General features: G+C 37.7%; 1 protein-coding gene across 1 annotated transcript in view; it reads right to left on the bottom strand.

Annotated features, from left to right (window-relative positions):
• Positions 1–19727: 19727 nt before the first annotated feature.
• The window catches only part of LOC142347944 (uncharacterized), a 63879-nt gene continuing 62437 nt past the window's right edge, over positions 19728–21169 (bottom strand). The window contains exon 6 of the mRNA XM_075399109.1: positions 19728–19758. Coding sequence (XP_075255224.1) covers positions 19728–19758 — 31 coding nt within the window. The remainder of the gene's footprint in view (positions 19759–21169) is intronic.

The raw sequence follows: 21169 nt of genomic DNA, 5'->3' as shown, positions 1-21169 counted from the left end.
ACAGGACGGGGGGGGGGAGGTGAAGCTCATTGTTTGAAGCGAGAGCTTCAGATACAGTTACAAAATATACATGCATCTATACTTTTGTTGTTACAATTCATGTAATTTTGCTTTTTTAATAGGGTGTATTAAATGTAATGGACAGTGCCACCTTTTATTAGTAAAAAGAAACCATTATTGCAGCAAAAAATCTTGCAGGCGTTTGTGTCGCATGGTATAGAAAACATGAAACAGGTTTGGGGAGGAAGAAAGAAACTCGATAATTCCTTGGGTTTTTCCAACTAGCCTCTCTGAAGTTTCTGGGTCTTTTCCACTGTATCCCGCCCCACTTCTTTTGACAAAAAACTAGCCTCTTATTTTGGTATTTTTAGAACAGTTAAGCAGGGTATCGAAAACTCTAGACTTCAAGACCAACAAGGAGGGAAGCCGAGCGGAAATCAATCACTTGTTTTCAAATCGAGAAAAAGTTCAGAAGCTTCAATTAGTTTTTGTAACATAACCGTTAGTTTAAACAGTCACTTGATTTAAATAATATAAAAATTCAATAACAGCTGCTCTCCCATTTATGAAAAAGGACAAGTTTTACACCCCCGTTCGTTTCAGCGTTAAAAAACTGTCCGGATTTTTTTTGCCGTTCCCTTTTGTAACTGTCTATCCTCTATATTAATACTGGTGAGCTACGGTTTCCAATAACTATTTGCTAACCTACATTTTATCTGTATCAAATTGGAGTGGATATGATAGGTATCACACAGGGATCCCTACATCTTTAACAGATCATACCATGGCAACAAAAAAGGATAAAACGAACGACTCCGAAGCCGATTTTCTTGTACCCTGGGACCGATACTCAGCTTAAACACTGGGTTTTATTACGTGTAAATATTTCCGCCAGTTTCTAATATGCAAGCGAGTTTCACTTCTGACCTATTGCTGACTGCATTTTTTTCAAGTTTTGCTATGGAATTGCTCCATCATTTCCCTAAAATAATCTAAAGCTCCACTGAGGTTGTGTAACCTTTCAACTGTCTCTCACCAATAAATGTGGGCACAGCAAGCTTTGTCGATTGACGGAAACCGATATGTGTACGGGATAAGCATTTCAAACAGCAGAGATTGAAACACAAAGTGAAGTCTGAAAACGGTCTGTATAGGAGCTCGCTCTAGTAATAACAATTAATGAAGATTTGGAAATTTGTTTTCGTCTATAGAACAAAGTCGGCACATACTCTTTTCGGTTGTCACCGAGGAGAATTAGACAAGCTTTTGTTAAACGAAAGAGCTTACAATTTTTTGAGAATCGGTCAAACGAAAGATATAGGTAGCAGACAGAACTTAAGTTGCCGAGTAAGAAAAGGTTTGGGATGAGAGCGTCTAAATCACCTTTAAATTAACTGGTCAACAAAGGTCTAGTATTCATTGTGTGCTCAACAAAACTCATCGTTGTTGAAAGAGCAGCTTCCGTAATTCAAGGTTGAACAGCACCAAATGTATTGATTTTTCCCAGTCTCTGGCTAACTGTACTTCCACCACAAATTATTGTTCAAATCCAACGAGATCGCTCATCATTTAAATTGGTTTTGCTTTTTTGAGCTTTGAAACACGTTCAGAGTTCAATTTTGTTCTATCTGTGTAAGAAAATTTTGTACAATCAGGTATAACAGAAAACCAAACATCGCCATCGCCTCAAAATAAATGTTTTTGTGATGGTAAAGCTACAATATTCAGACAACTTGGTGTTTCCAATGTCCCAGTAATGGAATCATTCCTTTATAGACTAATGGTTTCATGTCTGTTGTACCTGTAAAAATCTCCCGTCCATTGTACTTGTGCAAATATGTCCATCTCTGCAAGGAAAGGGTGGAAAATTTTAATTTCTCTGCTTTTTGTGTTTCCCTGTTTGGCTTTGAATGACTTCAACTCTTTACTAAAAAATCTGGCTGCGAAACCTTTTGGAAGTTCTTGCATTCTTTATGCTTCGAAACCAACGAATTTTGTTGACAGTTTCAATTTGCTCAGTTCTCTGTTCGGATATACAGTTGTACAACATAGTCCCAACTGTTTAATCTCTTTTTTTTTATTCACGCGATATGGAGACTGATGGGGTTTTTCTTATCATTCGAGGCAAGATTAGGCAGACTCGCTCGTCGATTTGTTTTTTTTCTCCAAAGAGGCCGACCCAGAGAGTCGTCTGATTTGAGATCGTGAATTGAGATCCTCAACATTTATTGCTCTGGTGGTAATGTCTCTAGGTTTTAGATACTGTGAAACATATTGTGCTTCAAGTATCTTCATCCAATTCAATTCGATCATAAATTTCAGTTGTTGAGCTTCATCTCATCCTGTTTTTCTTTGCAATGTGTTCTTCAGTCCTGTTTGAATTTTTGGCACGAAAAATAGAAGTGTAGATGTCATTGTCGTCCTCTATATTCCGATTACAACCGCTAGCTCCCCTGGATGCAGATTTAGCCGACCATGCAGGTAAACAACTGCAAAATTTTGTCTTCGAAGGCTTTGATCAACCCGTGGAGCTCAATTTTGTCTTTCTTTTTTTTGCAGAAATATTTTTCAGCTGTGATTTTTTTTCAGCAATAAGAACTTGTTCCTTCCGATTTAGTTGTGCTGCTTTTTCGTTTAGTTTGTTCTTCGTTGTTGGAAAGTTGTTCGATTCCATATTCATTTCAGTAGTGGCCTCTTGGGAAAACAGAAAGTAGCTAATAGTATAATTTGGTCATATTCTAGAACTGTAATATGCAAGAGCTTTACTTTATATGATGCTCAAGTTTCTTAGTTTCTCTTCTCTGTGGGCCTGCAGCCCAACAACAGAGGGCTTCTCCACAATCATCTCAACTTATATGGGCGTGCTTTTGTTGAGCGATTTCAAATCTTCAGGTTTTGCTGTGGTCACTGGAACATGTCGGATCATGTACTCCTTTAACCCAGATGGTTGTTTCACGAGAACAATTTGCGATTGAGGTTGTAAAGTTTTAATATATTCTTCTCGCATTTTTACCGATATGATGAACCTTTCAAATTATACTGTTTTAGGTTGGTTTTAATATGCGAGTAGTATCGTATATATACAGGAAGATCGGGGGGGGGTTGATCCTTTGGAGATCCGTTCGGCAGAGGGGGATCACTGAACCCTTAGGGGACATCCTTCGAGATCCTTTCGGCAGAGAGGGATCACTGACACCTTAGGGGAGATCTTTTATGTTAAGAAAGTGGTAATTGCGCTACATGTATTTGTCTTGCGGCTTATTGTTGGTATATATATTTCGCGAGTAACAAGATCCTTCATGTTAGCGGTATTTTCGTTACATGTATTTGTGTGAATATACTTCGGTTGGGAACTCAAGTGGTCAATCCTAGGAGGTAAGATTAGGATTCGTTTTGCCAGAATATTATATGTAGAAAAGGATGGCCAAAACGATAGCAACCATTGATCTAAAAAATATTCATGAAATTTCGCTGGAGATAAAGAACATTTATCCAAAGCACGGTGAAAGGTTTCTGTATTTTCTAGCTGATTGCCAATACCTTGATCCTGATATTGATTTTCAGGCAACATTGAAGCTGAGACCGTATGGCGGTCTAATTGGAGTTGATAATTCGTCGCTGGACAACTACTTCAAATCGTTCAAAACACTTCGACTTAATGCAATACTCCACGACGCATCGGGTTTTATAGCAGAGTACAGTCGTAAAGGCCCTGGATACTCCTATGTGTTACTTTGTCCAATTACAAACGAGTATTTGGGTCACATCACGGGATTGGCTTTTCCTTTGTTTGTGAAGACGTTCAAAAACAATTTGTTCACTTTGTTGGAAAGCTGAAACAAGAAATAGTGATATTAGATTTTGAAGGTTTTCGTTACAAGAAAACTGGTTTTATAATAAAAGAGTTATAGCTTTGTTCAAATAATTATTCGGACACAATTCTTTTTCTTCCGCCAGTTTCTTACAACTCACTTTCCGCTAGTGACAAGAGATCTCATAAGTGGGTTACTAAACTTTTACATGGTTTGTCTTGGAACAGCGGTACTTAACCTTACTGGTTTCTATCACAAATTTTTGTCGCCATTAAATTTCGGTCTCCGTTAGGGAAATTTTATGCCAAAAGGAAAAAGAAAACAGATTCACTCCAAACTCTCTTACAGAAAGAGGTAATAGACTTGGAAACTCTTCTATGACCGAAAGTTGAAGATATTAAATCGCCAATTGATATTACTTGCGCTCTGCACTCTTTCTACCTACCGGAAAAGCAAAAGACGAAACATTGTGCTAAAAGGAAAGCACAGTTGTATTTCTATTGGATCTCTCTACCATCCAATGAGCCGTCGAGTGGAGAAAGCAGCTCCGTCAGTTCTTCAAGTGAATTTATCTCCAAGTTTGACAGTATGCAGTTACATAACAAATGATAATCAGTTGACATTGACTTTATTAAAAGAAGGGAAAATAGAATCACGGGGACAGAATATTCTGCAAAAACAACAGATTCTCTGCAACACTAAAGAAAATGAGACGCGGAAGAAAATTCTTTCATTTCTTGAATGTTTTCAAATGTATCATGTCGTTACAACAGAAAATGAGAAAACTGAAACTAACCCCTTTACCTACGCCCACGTGGCAAGCACCAGTTCAAGTACCTCTGACAAAGACAATCTCCCTGATGAAATTAAAATGTTGGTCAGTGAAGGCAACGTAGAGTCTATTGTCTACTATGGAAGTGGTTACGGCATGCAGGCAAAATGTAAAGTGACTTACAAAAAAGACGACAAAGACTCTAGATATACTACTTATGAATTCTTTTGGATTGAAAGAGAGACTAACAAAAAGAAATTTAAACTAAAAAAACTGTGTGTTAATTCATTTTTGCAAATAACTTATTTTCAAATGAGTGTTGGAGAAGACCAGATAGACTCCGCTAATATAAAGGGCTTGAATGCTTTAGTTTTTGATGAGGAAAATCAAAAGAGGTGTTCGTGGAAGTTTTTTAATTCTCGGCTACCACGTTCCGAAGTCGTCTATTTTAGTCAAATTTTGATAATACTTTTTCTTATCGTAGTGTCTTTAACCAAGCTTGTGTTTTCCCAACTTGATTGTGAAGAATCAATATTTTGGTTTTCATTGCTTTCGTGCACAGCTGGCTACGCTCTTCCAAATCCAAAGCTATCAACAAAATAATATTCACTGGCGATAGGCTTCTTATGGCTGTTTGTGGTCCATGGTGTTGTGGAAAAACTGAACTCATATTTCAAATGTTATTGAGAGACACTTTCTATCCAAATTTTATTTCTATTTACTACTTCTATCAACACGAGCAGCCAAAGTTCAGCACAATAGAACGCAAAGTAAAAATTTTTTCACGAAGTTTTCTAGATTCGAATTCATTTCTCAGCTGGAAAATTGTCTGCTTGTATTTGACAATTCATGCGAAGAAATTTTCAATGACAAAAAATTTTCCAAACTTCTTGAAAATTTTTCAAAATTTTTTGCAACTGCCGGACGCCATAGAAACATTTGTCTGATTTATGTTAAGCATAACTTATTTCAACAGAGTAAATGGTCGCGAACAATTAATCTGAACACAACCCATATCATTTTGTTCAAATTCCCTATAGACATACAGCAGATCAACTATGTCGGAAAACAGTTGAACAATGCAAATTTTTTGAAGGAAAGCTATGAACTTGCGACAAAACAACCTTTTGGACACTTACTCCTTGACTTAGATCCAAAAAAATCAGAGTCTTTGCGTTATTGTTCAATTATTGTACAACCAGGTCCAACAATTTACTATCTACCGTCCACCAAAGCGGTTATCACTACTTTGACAGATGAGAGAGAAAGAGTTATGTATGCTAAAGCGAATGCTCGAGCTGTCCGAAAGCAATTTCAGAAAGTTCCTCAAACAGGCACCAAATAGCTTTATAAACTTTCTCTGTGAGTGTTTGCTCAATGTGATGAATGGCAACGTTCCAGTGAACAAGCAGTTACTTAAAAATAAGGAGAAATCATTTCAACATTTATTATCAAAGAAAACAAGTTTAGAGAAAAAGCGAAACATTTTAGCCAAAAACCAGAACTCATTCGAGCGTTGGGATTGTCGTGCTATATTTACTTGCAGGCAGAATAATGCATGCAGAAGAGTTTGTTTTGATCCCCAAAAGAATGTTCATTTCAAAAAACCCAATCAATGAAGAAATATTTGATAATCCAATGTAACAGCAAAAAGCAACTCAGTTAGCACTCCTACAGAGGACTAATCCGAATTTTGAACGAAAAATTGAGGAAAAAGTACAAGATGCGGACACTAACACTGAAAGGTCGATCAAGAGAACAAAGAGTAGCGGTGATGCAGCAAGTGGCGCAGATGATGTAAGAACCGAATCGTTTTTTAGTGATGACAGTGAAATAGAGCCAATAGTGAAAAAAGGAGGGATTCAGCATTCGACTCAATAATGCTAGAACTGAAACTAGTGGATGAAAACAGAACCAAAAGAGCTGCAATTATCCTATATAAACTTTTCAATTCAAATAATGTTTCTATTAGTGAAGAGACTAACATTCTGCACATTAACGATGAGCCTCAAGGGGTAGATGTAACAAGCTTTTTGTACAATTTACAGCAACCCACAAAAAATTTGACTTGTCAAAGTACTCCAAAATCTTGAGTGAACTTTATATATCAGCTGACTTGGTTTATAATACTCACGCAAAAAAAGTTGTAGATCAGTTTTACAGTGAAGATGAAAAGGAAACTGCATCAAGAAAACCGAAGCAAAAAACAAAAAAGAGCAAGAAGGAAGACGATCTGAACAAACGGAAAAATGCGCAAAGCCAAGAGTCGATGAAAGTAAAGAGAAGACAGGAAACTTGACAAGCTCTATTTAAACGGTCCTGCGTCATTTGGAAGCGCAAAGAGATTGCAAAAGTTGAGTAAATTATCAATGGAGAAAATTGAAATGTAACTGGAAACGAAACCAACTTTCAACAAATACCGTTCACGTCGCCTCAGATTCCCAAGGCTGAAAGTCGTTGTTAACGACATAAATGAGATCTGGTCCGTAGATCTAGCATATGTTGATAAACATGCAAAATACAACGGTGGTGTAAAATATCTGCTTGTGGCTGTTGACTGTTTGTCAAGATATCTCAGGGTCGAGCCACTGAAAACGAAATATGCCACAGAGACAGCACAGGTCTTCAAAAGGATGATCAAGCACAAACAACTTGAGAAAGTTTGGGTTTATGATGGTACAGAGTTCCTAGGTGCCTTCAAATTCCTATGCACTGAACGAGGAATTCATTTATACAGTACGTTCAGTGAGAAAAAGTCTGCTTTTGCGGAAAGAAACATACGCTCTTTGAAAAATCTAACCCACAGATATTTAGGAGAAAAGTGGACTTATTCATATCTAGACAAATTGGATGCGTTTGTTAAAACAATCAATTCTAGAGTAAATTGAATGATAAAGCTCGCTCCGAACCAAGTCGCAAAGAAAGACGTTCCAAGGCTTGTGTCCTTGACTGCAAATACAGCAAATTCTCAAAAACCCAAATTCTCTATTGGTGATTTTGTACGCTTAGTGAAAAAAGAGGAGACTTTCGGGAAGGGCTACAAACAGTCGTTTACTGACGAGGTATTTGAATTTGCATCTATCCCGACGTTGCAACCTCCCACGTATTCTCTATTTGATGCGGATAAAGAAGTTATCCAGGATAAATTCTATCAACCCGAACTTCAACTAGTACGAGGGTTTCCTCTAAAAAATGGGAAGTAAACGATTCGAAGTCGAGTTTACTGTACTCGTTATTTCTAGCGCTTCGATGGAGATCTTTGATCAAAACACATAAGCTTCGTTCAGAAACTTTTTCAACAATGAAGTTCAACTATCTGGAGATTGGAGGGTAGCTCTAAGTGCAATTATTTTTCCGACCAAAGTTCAGCATGTTGCAAATGGAGATTTGATAGCATATAGTCTTAAGGGTTACGAGGACTCACAAAGAATCTCATCTGATGCCAATGTCACTTCTCGACCTTACAGTGGAGAAAAATTCTCTTTCATTACTGGAAACTTTGACACTGTTGCTCAACTTCTATTTACTATCAAGCGAACAGTTGAACTACCTAGTTTTTCGTTTCGCGAAATCAAGAGTACTGGAAAATACGAATTACTTTTCAGTAAAAATGAGGGAATCACTTTTCCTAATAAAGAAATATCCAGTTTTGTGGGTTTACAGGAATTCCAAATAAACATGTTGTACATATTGGGTACAAAATGCATACAGCTACATCAAATAAATTAATGAAGAGCGATGAGACAAAAGCTTATTAAGGAGAATTCCTTGCTGATCTGTGCGCGGGAAAGCACCTAATATTCATTTACACAAACATTATCGAGTATCAATATGTTGGTGATGCTAGGGCGCCGTTATTACGTGTCATTGATTCAAAACAACTTCTGAAAAACGGTAGCGTGCGTGAACTTGAACCAACACATAGAATAGTTTTTTTCAAATTTGTACTATAAAAAACTACTTTCAAATACGATTCAATCAATTTCCATAGAGTTACGTACCGAAACAGGTCAATTAGTCCCCTTTTCAATGACCGGTAAAGTAGTATTAACGTTACAGTTCAAAAAACTTGGTGATTAAAACAATGGAATCGTACTATACCAATCAAGCATCTTCGCTGCCTTTTTTTTCTGGACACTATAGACAACGAGGAAATGGCTTTGGAGCTTTAGCAAGTGGCTTAGGTCGAATCGCTTTACCGCTTGCACGAAAACTCATTCTACCCGCAGCAAAGCGTGTCCGAAAAGAACTTCTCTTACAAAGTGTACCAGAGTTAGTGGATGTTGTCAGCAAAAAAAGCCGCAAAGCAGGCGTTGAAAAACACTATTTCGAATACAGTCAAAAAGCAAACAGGAGGCTCATTAGCACTGCGAATGAGACGGCAAAACCGAATGAATCGGAAACGCTCTAAACGTTCTGGCTCAAAAGCTAGAAAAAGTACTAAAATGAGAGAGACAAAAATTTCAAAAAATAAACAGCCAAAAAAAAGTCGGTCGGATTCCTTCGCTAGAGTTAAAGATGATCTGTAATATGTTACCAACAGAGACAACACATAGTTCCCTGGATTTGTTTGAAAAACCAGCGCTTCTTTTAAATTTTGGTGGCAGTTTCTGTCAAAAAGTAGGGCCGGTGTACAGCCCTAACGGACCCATGCGTGAATTTGAGGTGGCTGGAGACAGAAATAATATCATTGACCAACAAAAAATTTTCCTGGAAATCAAATGCAAGTTAGTTCAAGGTTCTGAAGCCAGTTTGAAATATGACGATGGAGCTGCAGCAGAGGTCACCAAAACAGACGCCCCTTACTTCTGCAATAATGTTTTACATTCGCTCTTTTTTGGCTGCACAGTATCTGCCAACGGATTAAAAATTTCAAATGCAAACGGAAATTATGCTCACAAAAGTTTCATTGAAACTGAATTTTCACATGACAAAGATGCTAAAGCAACTTGGTTGGCATGTCAAGGTTATTCATACGAAGAGAACCCCGGGGTGATTCCGGCAGCTGAAGTTAACAGACGAAAAGCTTTGGTTAGACAAACTGCCGAATATACTTTTTATGGAAAAGTAGCCGTAGATTTTTTAACTTGCGATCGACATCTTTTGAGTGGTGTGACGCCGCAACTTTATTTTCGACGATCAATAGATGATTTTGTCACAATTTCCGATGATGCTGCAAAATCCTACAAAGTAAAAATTATAGAAGCTAATTTGTATGTGAGAAAAATGACGTTGAACGATGACGTGGTTTCTGCGATTGAAAAAACTGTACTATCAAGTCCAGCGTCCTATCCGTATTTGGAGACCATAACTAAAACGTTTCCTGCTTCCACTGGCTTGCAAAGCTGGAAACAAGAGGATGTTTTCAGCAGGGAGCCAATTCGACGTCTAGCTATATGCCTTAACGCAAATGAAGCATTTTTAGGAAGCAAACCACTCAATCCTTTCCACTTTCGTAAATTCAATCTCGAGCAGTTTTGTATTTACCGAAATGGACTTCTTGTTGCTGACAGTCCAATAAATACAACTAATGACAAACGCTTATATTTCAACATAATGTCAGACTTAGCCTATACTGACAATGGTCATGAAATTAAATTGTCTGAGTACCCGAGCAATTTTGTTATGGTGTTTGATCTCACAAGCATTCAGCAGGCGTCGCATGATTTTATTCACCCTGAACTCACCAATTGTTCAATTTCAATTGAACTCAAGTTTTCAGTTGCCTTGCCAAGTAATATAGAAATTTTCATTATTGGTGAGAAAGAGAGTACTATTTTCATCGAATCGGTTCGGAAGTTTCAAAAAATCAAATTCTGACAAACTAATGGATGAAGACGAAATAAACAGCCTGATTCAAGCATGTAAACTTCTAAAGTACAAATTTTGTGGTGTCTTTGCAGCTGATAATTTTCCCTTGAAATTGTCACAGAACAGATTCATTATTGTGAACGTATCCAGCTCTGATTCTATTGGAACACATTGGAAACTTTTGTGTAGGAAGAACGGCAATTACATTTTTGCTGATCCGCTTGGACAGAAATTAGCATCATACAAACGTTTGTACAACAGACTGGCCTCTGCTGCTCTTGAAATTCAAAACGTGTATGAATTGCTTGTAGAAATCGTGTAGAAATCGTGTAGAAAACGTGTAGAAATCAACCTATACAAACACAAAACTCTATTTTGTGTGGCTTATTTTTTATTTATGTTTCTAATTACATTTATAACAAAACAGAAATTGTAAAAATGAGTGATGTTGATTTGATTCGATCTGCGCTTCATATGATGCTCTAACTAACTCTACTAAAACTCTGCTTAGTTGAATGAAGTTTTTTTCAAAATTTTATTTTCTCTTCATACACTATGCGTACATACAAAACATCAGTATCAACAAGCAAATTACCATATCCGCTCAAAAGAATGTTCATTATTTGGCAGAAAGCACCTGAGTGTGGCCCAGACAAGATATTTTGAAATCTCTTTTGAGATTCACTTGCAAAGCTATCAGTTTGAGTTTGTTGGTTATTGGACTCTGTAATACAACTTTGCAATGACTTTTGATGGTGTTGAAACTGTGCGCTGCATCCTTGCTATAGTCGTTGTTGATTGTCTTCATTCAAAGTCACATTGCTGCTGTTGTAAATGTTGTTGACCTTTTGATTAGCAGCTACGTTAGAGAAGTTTGGCAACAGTTTCTGAATTGAGTTGGAGTCTATGCTCAAATTTTTGTTGTATTCAACTGCCAAAACAAGCTTTTGAAAAATTTCTCCATCCAGCTCTAGGGTATTTGAATTGGCAAACAAAATCTTGAATGTCGTGTAGAGACAAGGCACTGTATAGCTTTTTTTAAACTTTCATTTGTCTGAAAACTTTGTCACGTCTGATGTATCCACCAAAACATGGTAATGGTTAGTTTTCAAAGTGCAAAAGGGGTTTTCAAATTGAACACACACAGCATAATTTTTCACACCATTTAACTACGGTTTTTCATCGCAAACTGAAAATTTGAACGCCTTCTGAAATTGTTTGAAGTAACCAGGCAATCGTTCAAACATTGCTTCAACCATTTTGATTGATCTGTGGAAGCAGCCGAGGATAAGGACGCGGATTCGTATCCAGAATCTTTTTCTGCTAGTTTAGGCTTTTTAGCCACCGGTTTTTTAGCAACAGAAGTATCTTTTTCCCTTCTGACTCTGGCACCGAGTTTCGTATCCTGCCACTTTTTTTCATAAGTTTGTCAAATTCCTCTGTTGTAAGCGATATTCTCTGGTCAAATCCATATTCATTGTCTTTTCCCTTAAAAAGTTTCAAAAATACATACGTCCCGGTGTTTTCATAGCTTTTGAGAGTAGCTCCTATCAACCCCTTTTCTGTTTTAGATATATCAAAATAGCAATCACCATACTCTTTGTCTTTGCTTGCAGTGAAAGGCATTTGTATCAAATTAGCTTGGAAGTTTTTGTTGTAGAACGTAGTCAACTGTTAGCGAAAGGTTAAATTATTCAAATATTCACTATTCATTCCAAAACGGTACTGATAAGGGTGTTTCGGATCTTTTCCGTCTGTGCCCCCCCCCCCCAGCGTAGTGGGTGCATATTATTTGCAACCCCCAGATGCATGTGCAATATTTTTACATAATGATTTATTATGTAATGACACTAGCTCTGTAACTGGGGGGAGCATAACGTATTGGGGAGTGCACAAACGGAAAAGATCCGGTGTTTCAAGTGATTTGCGTATATCAATGTCTTTAGAGGTCCGTGTATTTCCCTTATAATTTAAATATCACGGAGTTATATCTAGAACAACACGAGGAATTTCTTGGCATTTCCTTGATAACCCACACACATACACACAAATACACACTGGTAAAAGTCCCTAACACCATGAATTTCAAAGAAACTGACTGATAAGAGGGGAATACGTGTTAGGTGTGGTAATTCCCTCGTAACAAGGAACCAAAGTGTGGTTTCAATTACAAGCAACGTGCTCCCCACCTCAGGCGCTCGGCTTGCGTGGGTTACACGTGTGTGGTCTACTTATCCAACTTGGTCCAAATTAATGAAAAACACCTGGCGTTCAATTAAATTTTGTAAATACATGTGCAGTTTTAAGGCGTTTTCCTAAATCTGTTATAGACGAAGCAATAAAGCACATATGTTTTCAATCAAAATTCCGGGCCAAAATAGTTGGCCTTTGGGTGTGCCGGGGGTAGATAAGAGAACAGCCACTGAAAGCATTGTTAACTCACATAAACTACATGGGGGTAAATTCTCCGCTACATTTTATTTCATTTCAGTTTCGAAACAGCAACTCTTTAATTTTGTTGAAAATCTACTGTCTGAGCAGAAGTCAAAATTTGTGAACAAATATCCTTGTGCTTAAAATATCTTCACAACTTTTTCTCGTTCAATTATCAAAAACATTCAATTTGCTTATCTTCTCTTCAAAGCATTCCAAAATTCTTTAAAACATTTTTATCTCTTCAAAATTCTTCAAACGCAGAAAATGTCTTTCCATATCCTGAGCGATCAAAACAATGTTCGGGAGCGAACAATTGTGTACCAAACCCTCTACAAAAACTTTGTGGTTTTTATCCAACAAAAATGGACAAACGAGAAAGCGGAGAATCGGACAACGCTTGAACAATTTATGATACCCAAAATCTTCATTAACTTCATTGCAATCTTGCCGGACAAAAAAGAGAAAGAAGATTGCGATGGAACCTTTACCACATCAGGTGGATTCGTTCCACCTTTGTCGTTAAACCATCCTCTTTACCCGTATGACATTGTGACACTGCCAAAAGAAACTCGAACTATTCTATACAAAAACGATTGTGAAAGCGTGCCCTTTTTCGAAAACCAGTTGGGAGTAGTTCGGGCCTGCAAGGACCTAGCCGATTTATGGGGCCTTCCACATTCTCCCGAGTCACCACCACCACCACCAGGATGTGTTTCAACGCCAACTTCTGATCCTAGTGCCCTTGTGACTCCGGGGAGCTCACCGTCTCTGTTTTCCCCTGTTACAGAGGAGAAACTTGCATGGAATTTTGGCTCATTATCAACTGCAAGTCAATTGATGCAGAATTTGTCTCCGACCGACTTCAGAACACCATCTGGCTCGACGACACGACAACAACAACAATTTTGGAGACCGGTTCAAGCATGGTTGCAACAACAACAACAACAACAACAACACTTGACAACTCCGAGACGCCAAAAGTCACTCTCGCGCCAAGAAAAAGAAGGTCCATTGGACCCTGTGCAAAACTCTTTGTTTAAAAATTCTGAAAGGAAACTTAAACTCTCAGTTTGATTGTTTGAAGAGTTGCTTATTAAGGTAATCAAAAATTGTGTTTGAAGAGTTGCTTATTAAGGTAATCAAAAACTGTGTTTTATAAAATTGTCGAGTAAATTTCTATGATTAATTTGTTTCGATTTTGTAAAAGAGATTAAATTTTTTTGTGTACAAAATAAAAATTTAATATTATTAGTTTGGTTTTTGAAAATTGAAAAAAAAATTCGATGGACTAAAGATAAACTGAAAATTTTTTTTCGAAAACCTGTAAAAGTGACTATATTTGCCAAATGAAGAAACATGTATAAACATGATTTTATAGAGCACAATATTGTCTACAAAATAGGACTTGAACAACTTTATTGAGAAGTGGTGTCTTTGCCCATTTTCAAACCATTTTTTGAACAAATTGTTCAAAAAATTGGCAAAACATGCAAATTTTTCAATATTTCAATGTTATCCCTATGTTTTTTACTACATTTTGAAGGTGTTACTTTAGAAATGCCTCATAAAATTTTTAGAGAAAAAACACTTTTTTTTCTGAAAAAACGTCATTTTTTCGGAAAAATTGAAAAAAATAATGATGTGGTTTTGCTGAAAAATACTCAGAATGAGTTTTTCTTACGGCCATGTACCAGAAATAAAAGGTTCTGATGATCATGGCCGAAAAATCCCGGGAACACGGTTTTTGCAAACACCTGTTTTCAATTGGAAACATGTCGCTGCATGATGTTTTGGAAAATCGTTTTCCGGAGGTTTTTTCACAGTTCTGTAAAAACTAGTCTTCATAAAATCTCGCGCTGTGAAACTTTGATCATAAGAATGATGAAGCTAGCTGTTCGCCAAGTATGAGTTCCATTAAAAAATGCGGAAAAAATGTTAAAAAATCAATTTTTTCCAATTTATAAAAACATTTTTTCTTAATTTTTTAAAATGTTTCAACCCTCAACTGATTCTGCTACAACCTCCAGTAATCATTGATGAGACTTGTTATTCTAAAATTCAAATCTATTTTCAAAAAAAAAATTTTTTCACTGTTTTTGGTTAAAAAAACTGTGATAATCAACTTTTTTATCCCTAAAAAGAGATATTCAGTTGCACAAGAACGCAAACAAAGCTATTTAACCATATAGGGCTCGCTAAAACAAGTCAATGCATAGTAATTACGCATATATTGCATAGAAGTTACGCATATGTCTCCGAATATTACGGGAAAACAATGGTATTTGCATTTTAATTCAACTTTGCCTAAGACATGATTGTAGTACTCTTTGGTCAGAGTACCAATCATATATGCAAATGGATTTGCATACAACATGATCTACGCCCTCACTGGCGAATGATGGAATTTGCATAAAGCAGGGACTAAATTTGCATAAAATGCTAAACGCCCTCATACGCGATAAAAAAATGTTGTTTCTAAAGCATCATCCATCTCCTAATTTAATTAATATGGCTGTGAACCTTGTGCAATGATATTATTCACTATTGTGTAATCCTTTAGTTAACTAATTGGAAAGAAACTTTGTCCATAGAAATTTCGTTTTGAACATGTTTTGAAAATCGACCAATCAGGACGTTGGTTATTTTTTGAGAGTTGAAGGTTTGGTTTAGCCCAAACTCAAAACCATTTTATCTTCAAATTGATTCGACTATGAGTTTCTCGTGCAAATTTTCTAACGCCAAATTCACATCTCGCACCAACCGTAATCGTCACCAAAAGAACTTGCAGCCAGATGAAGTTGGAGTGCCAGTGTACCGCTGTGAACACTGTGATTTCACTTCAAGAGATTTACGAACTCTCGAACGACTTTTCGGAAACCGACATAACCCATTAGTACAATGTTGTCTGTACTGCTACATTGGCTTTGATTCTGCTGATCGCTTTGCCACACACATAAGAGATCAACATGGACTGCCCTCGAGAACTAGTGAAACAAGCAGAAGACCGACAGAATCCACCTTTCAAGGAGCACTTCAAGTTTTCACTATTGATGGAACGGAGGACGACCAAGATCTCATGGAGTTCATGCTGAACAATAAAGACATCATAACTGACTTTATAAACAGCGAAGTCTCGAGTGCAGCGAAAAACAGGCTATCAAAATCTTTGCTAGCTCTGAAATGATTACAGTGTACTTGGACGGACGACGGACTCTCTAACGAAGGTTTTTCCAAGATGTTGAGTAAGATATTGAATATTCTCTTCATGTTTTCGTCACAAGGCAGTGGATGGATTCTACGCAAAGTAAACAGACTGGAAATTAAGATAGCCGCCTTTGCTCCCGTGCATGCATCGTCATATATAGCTCTACCTGGTTTCCTGAACGGATGCCCTTCATTGCTCAACATATGAAACCATTTTGATCACAGCTGCTTCGTGTATTGTTTCGTTGCCGCGTATCACATCAAAAATCGAATCAATTTACTGACAGAAGATTGATCGGGAACTGAAAAGATGAATCCAGACACGTACAAGAATGCTGAACGACAGCCGGTTGGAGACTATCAGATGCCCATGCCCATAAACAGGATCCCATACTTTGAAGACGCCAACGACGTTCGCGTCAAGGTTTTTGGGGTAAGTGTTTCTTTAATAATATCAATAAAAATCAAATATTCCCGCTAAGCGAATCAAAATGTTAAAACTGTATTGGTCTTCATGAATCTGTTTTGTTTACAGAATCGAGGGAACACGTTTGGTGATGATTTACGTTTCCAAAAAGCCAAACAAATCCTTTACAATGGACCTTCTTCTCCTCCACGATGAGAATGCCCATCACTACGTTCTCATCTTGAATCTGGAACGATTTGTCGCATACTTCAAAGGTATAGCGCACCGTGCAGCGCATCGTATTTGTCGAAATTGATTTCATTTGTGTACAAACAGAAAAACTTATCAAAATCAAGTTAAAACATGCAGTGAACATACAGCAGCAGAAATTGTTATGCCAAAAGAAAGCAACACTTCCCTACAGTTCCGAAACTGGAAAGCACGCTGGTTTCTTCCTATTGTTCTATACTTTGACACAGAATCTTATCTTGTTCCAATCGCAAGAGCACAACCCTCACCCTCTGCATCCTACAAAGTTGCAATAGAAAAACATGAACCTTGTGGTTATGTTATAGCAGCCATAGAACACGGTAAAGCAACTCCTGTCTACTTTGAACTCAAAAGAGGTGACAACTGTTTGAACGAATTTGTAAAATCTTTGCACGTACTGGCGCGGGACATCTGCAACCGAAAACGAGCTTTCTACGGACCCAACCGAGGAGCTGTTCCAGCGCGTGAAAATAACACAAGATGTTGGATCTGTGAAAACGAAATAAACGGTAAGGCTGAGCTTGTTCTTGACCATTGTCACTATGATGGTCATTTTCTAGGGTGGGCGCATCAACTCTGTAACACTCGTCGCAGAATATCTAACTTTACGCCAATGATTGGTCATAATATCAAAAAGTATGATATTCATCGTATATGTCTCGCACTAGCAGAGTGTGAGCCGGAAACGAAGCTTGAAGTTATACCTTTTACGGACGAAAACTATATATCACTCTCTGTCGGAGTTTTCAGAAAAAACTTTGAGTCGGAGGCCGGAAAAAAAGTAGCCATCTTCGAATACATAAGATTAATTGACTCGTTTATCTTCATGCCCCAATCACTCGAGCCTTGGTAGCTGATCTGCCTGAAAATTGCTTTGACATTCTACGCTCTAGGTATGAATCTTACTCCAATAGCGATTTTCAACTTCTCTGCCAAAAAGGTTTTTACTGTTATTCCTACATCACATCAGAACAGGTGTTTGAAGAAAAAGTTTTGCCGCCATTATCGGAATGGAAAAATACATTGCATGGCGGTGAAGTCACAATCAGCGAAACCGACTACAATCATGCTCAAACAGTGTTTTCAAAATTTGGTTCTCAAAACATCGGCGACTACCACGACCTTTATCTAACCTGTGACACTTTGCTCTTGGCGTTCGTCTTTGAGGCTTCCAGAGCAGAGATATCTTTTATGACACGTACGGTTTAGATTGCGCACAGTACTATGGAGCATCAAATTTATCAGGAGATGCCTTCCTCTAGGTGTGCAAACCCAACCTGCATTTGCTAACTGAGAGAGAACAACTTGAACTTGTAGAGAACATGATGCGCGGAGGAGTGTCTTCAATCTGTGAGCAACGACTCTTCCAAGCAAACAACTGCCATCTGCCGAAAAATGATGCTTCTAAGCCGTCTATATATGCGTTGATGCTAGACGCAAAGAACCTTTACGGCGGCGTAATGCAGAACGATCATTTGCCCTTGAAAGATTTTGCGATAGATGCCCACATCACGCTCGATGAAGTGCTCAAAATTTCGTCAGCGGCCCAGCATGGATACATCATTGAAGTTGATATTGATTATCCACCCGAATTTCATGAAGCTCATCAAGATTACCCTCTGGCGCCATCCAAATTAAAAATCAAATATTCTTGGCTGAGCGGTTACCAAAAAAGTTTGAAAGTACAGATGCACTTACCTGAAAAGTCATCTGGGCCAAAACTCGTCCAAACGCTGTTGCCTAAAAACCGCTACACGCTAATTTATCGGCTTTGCACAATTCTACAATTCAATGGGGCTCAAAATCACAAAACTTCATAGGGCTTTGAAGTTTGAGCAAGCCAACTGGATTCGACCCTACATGGAGCTAAATACCAGTCTCCGAATTGCTGCCAGTACTGCTTTTGGCAGAAAGTTCTATAAGGGCATGAATAATTCAGCGTTCGGAAAAACAAGCGAGTCAAAAAGGAACCGTGATCAAGTCGTTATTGTTCGGAGTGCTCAAATTGTGCTACAAAGAACGCAAAACTTTAAATCGTTCGAAGTCTTTGGAGAGAGCATGGCTGCGATAAAAATTGCAAAAAACGGATTTATTGGAACAAACCTACTATTGTAGGGGCATGTGTACTTGATCTGGCCAAATTTCACACGTTCCAATTCCATTATACAGTGATGAAGCCAAATTTTGATTGCAAAGTTCTATAATCGAATACTGATTCACTGCTATATCGAATCAATACAATAGACCTTTATGAAGATATACGCCGAAAAATTCATATTTTGCAACATTTCGACTTCTCTAATTATCCATCACAGCAACCGCTCTTCTCCAAAGTGAACTAATATGTCGTGCTGAAGTTTAAGGACCAGTTTGCCAGCGTGCCTATTCAAGAATTTTGTGCTCTCAAGCCGAAACTCTACTCAGTAATTGCAATTGGTAAGTTAGTTTTCATCACACTCACACGTATCAATATACAGCTTGTTAGTTGGGACTGTTCCTAATGTTCAATATTTTAATTTAGATGGCGGGGAGAAGAAATCACCTAAAGGCGTCACAAAATTAGCACAACGACAACTGACGCATAACAGATTCAAAGAAATTCTCTCCTCTGGTCGTTTGGTCCGCACGCAAAACCATAGAATAGCTTCTACCAGCCACCAACTCCACACAGCAACCATTAATAAAGTGTCGCTCAACGCTTTTGACGATAAACGATACATTCTTGACAATGGGATCGATTCGCTGCCGTTTGGTCATATAAATATTGTCCACGATCGTTTCTTCAACGAAGACGACAATTTCGATAATGAATCGTTGAGTTCCTGGTCATCTGGAGAGTTGCACGAAAGTGAAAACTAGAGGGAAATGGAAACCACAGTTGAAACGAATACTGTCAACGCTGAATTTCCTGACCCCGGCTTCGTAAGAACCGCCAAAATCACAGAGTCTGATATTGATTCTGATGAAATTGCCGATGAAAATGAGATAGGATATGAACATCCAGTGTATAACCCATCTATTGATTGTGAAGCGATAGAATCAGACTCCTAATTAACAAAACAAAGCGCTATTTTGTATGCAATTTGACGCTTTTGTACATGTTTAATTCTCTTATCTATAACAGTTTCTATAACAATTCTATTCTATATGTTGTAACGTATAAATTCAGCTTTAATTCAAATCTACTTTGCTAGGTTTTGCCACAAATAAGCAAAACAAGTTAAAACTGGAATTGTTTTCCAATAGCGCAATACCAACAATAAGCCGCCAGACAAATACATGTAGCGCAAATACCACTTTCTTAGCGTAAAAGATCTCCCCTAAGGGATAAGGGATCTCCCTCTGCCGAACGGATCTCCAAAGGGTCTCTCCCCCCCCCCCCCCCCCCGATCTTCCTGTATATATACGATACTACTTATGCGATAGGAAATTTGTCTTCATTTTCGATGCCGAGACTTATGAGATCGTGTTTTCGTTAAGTTGAGCCCGTTAAGCATCTCTTTCCAATGATGACTGTCGTTTCTGACGCCACTAGAATTCTACATTTTTTCCAATGAGTTCAATTCTAGGGAACAATGATAAAACGTTTTTAGGTTTCTGTCCGTTTCGAACCTTCATCCCAGTGAGAGAAGGGAACCCACAGTTGATTTTGTTAGTTTTTATTTGGGACTTTGTTACAATCCAGAGCCCTACCTTCATAACGCTCGGTTGTATATTTTGTCGAAATTTAAAAAGTTTTTTGTGTCTGTTGTTCGCTATCGGACTGACAGACAATGTTTGGTTTAAAAAATTAATTTTTTTGTTCTTCTTAGTGTCCATCGATCTAAATGATTCGTACGCATATTAAGCAGAACTTCTGAAATCTTCCAAGTTCTTGAATTTTTTGGAGGAAATGTTTCGTACTACGTTTTATTTCGGTTTCATTTTGTTGTATTCAATATTGGATTTTCCCTATGAGATTGAGGGTTGTTCAAACGCTTGAGGATTTTTATGTCCTAAGGTTATATGTTACGGTAAAGCTATGATAGGGGTAACAACTGTGTATCGGGCTGGCAACTTCTCCAGAACGCTCTGACCAACCAGTAAATCGACAAGATAATAAGAAGATATTTATCGAGTTTGATTGCAATTCTTCAAAAATATTCAAAGAAAACTGGTGAAAGCGTTAGTTGCGTGATTGTTCATTTGTATTTGGTTTTTTGAGTGAACCAATTAATGGTGTTTTTGTGCTCTGTCCAGTATTACTACAAGCGTGTGTTGCAAGTTTTGATTGCACATGAGTTTGTCAATCATCCTTACTGGTGAGGCTACCTTTCTCACTGTCGTATAACCATCAGTACCACTGAATTTCTTAAATAGTGATCAGTTTAGTTTTCGAGCCAAAACTTAAATCTTAATGCCATCATGTAGCGAATAGTGATTATTTTTTCCGTTGGGAATGCTTCCTTAAAGTTAGAA

The sequence above is a fragment of the Convolutriloba macropyga genome, chromosome 10, assembly GCF_964194025.1.
Source record: "Convolutriloba macropyga chromosome 10, txConMacr16.3, whole genome shotgun sequence".
Taxonomy (NCBI): domain Eukaryota; kingdom Metazoa; phylum Xenacoelomorpha; order Acoela; family Convolutidae; genus Convolutriloba; species Convolutriloba macropyga.
Note: the sequence above shows the minus strand (reverse complement) of the source record. Positions and strands in the feature narration are given on the sequence as shown.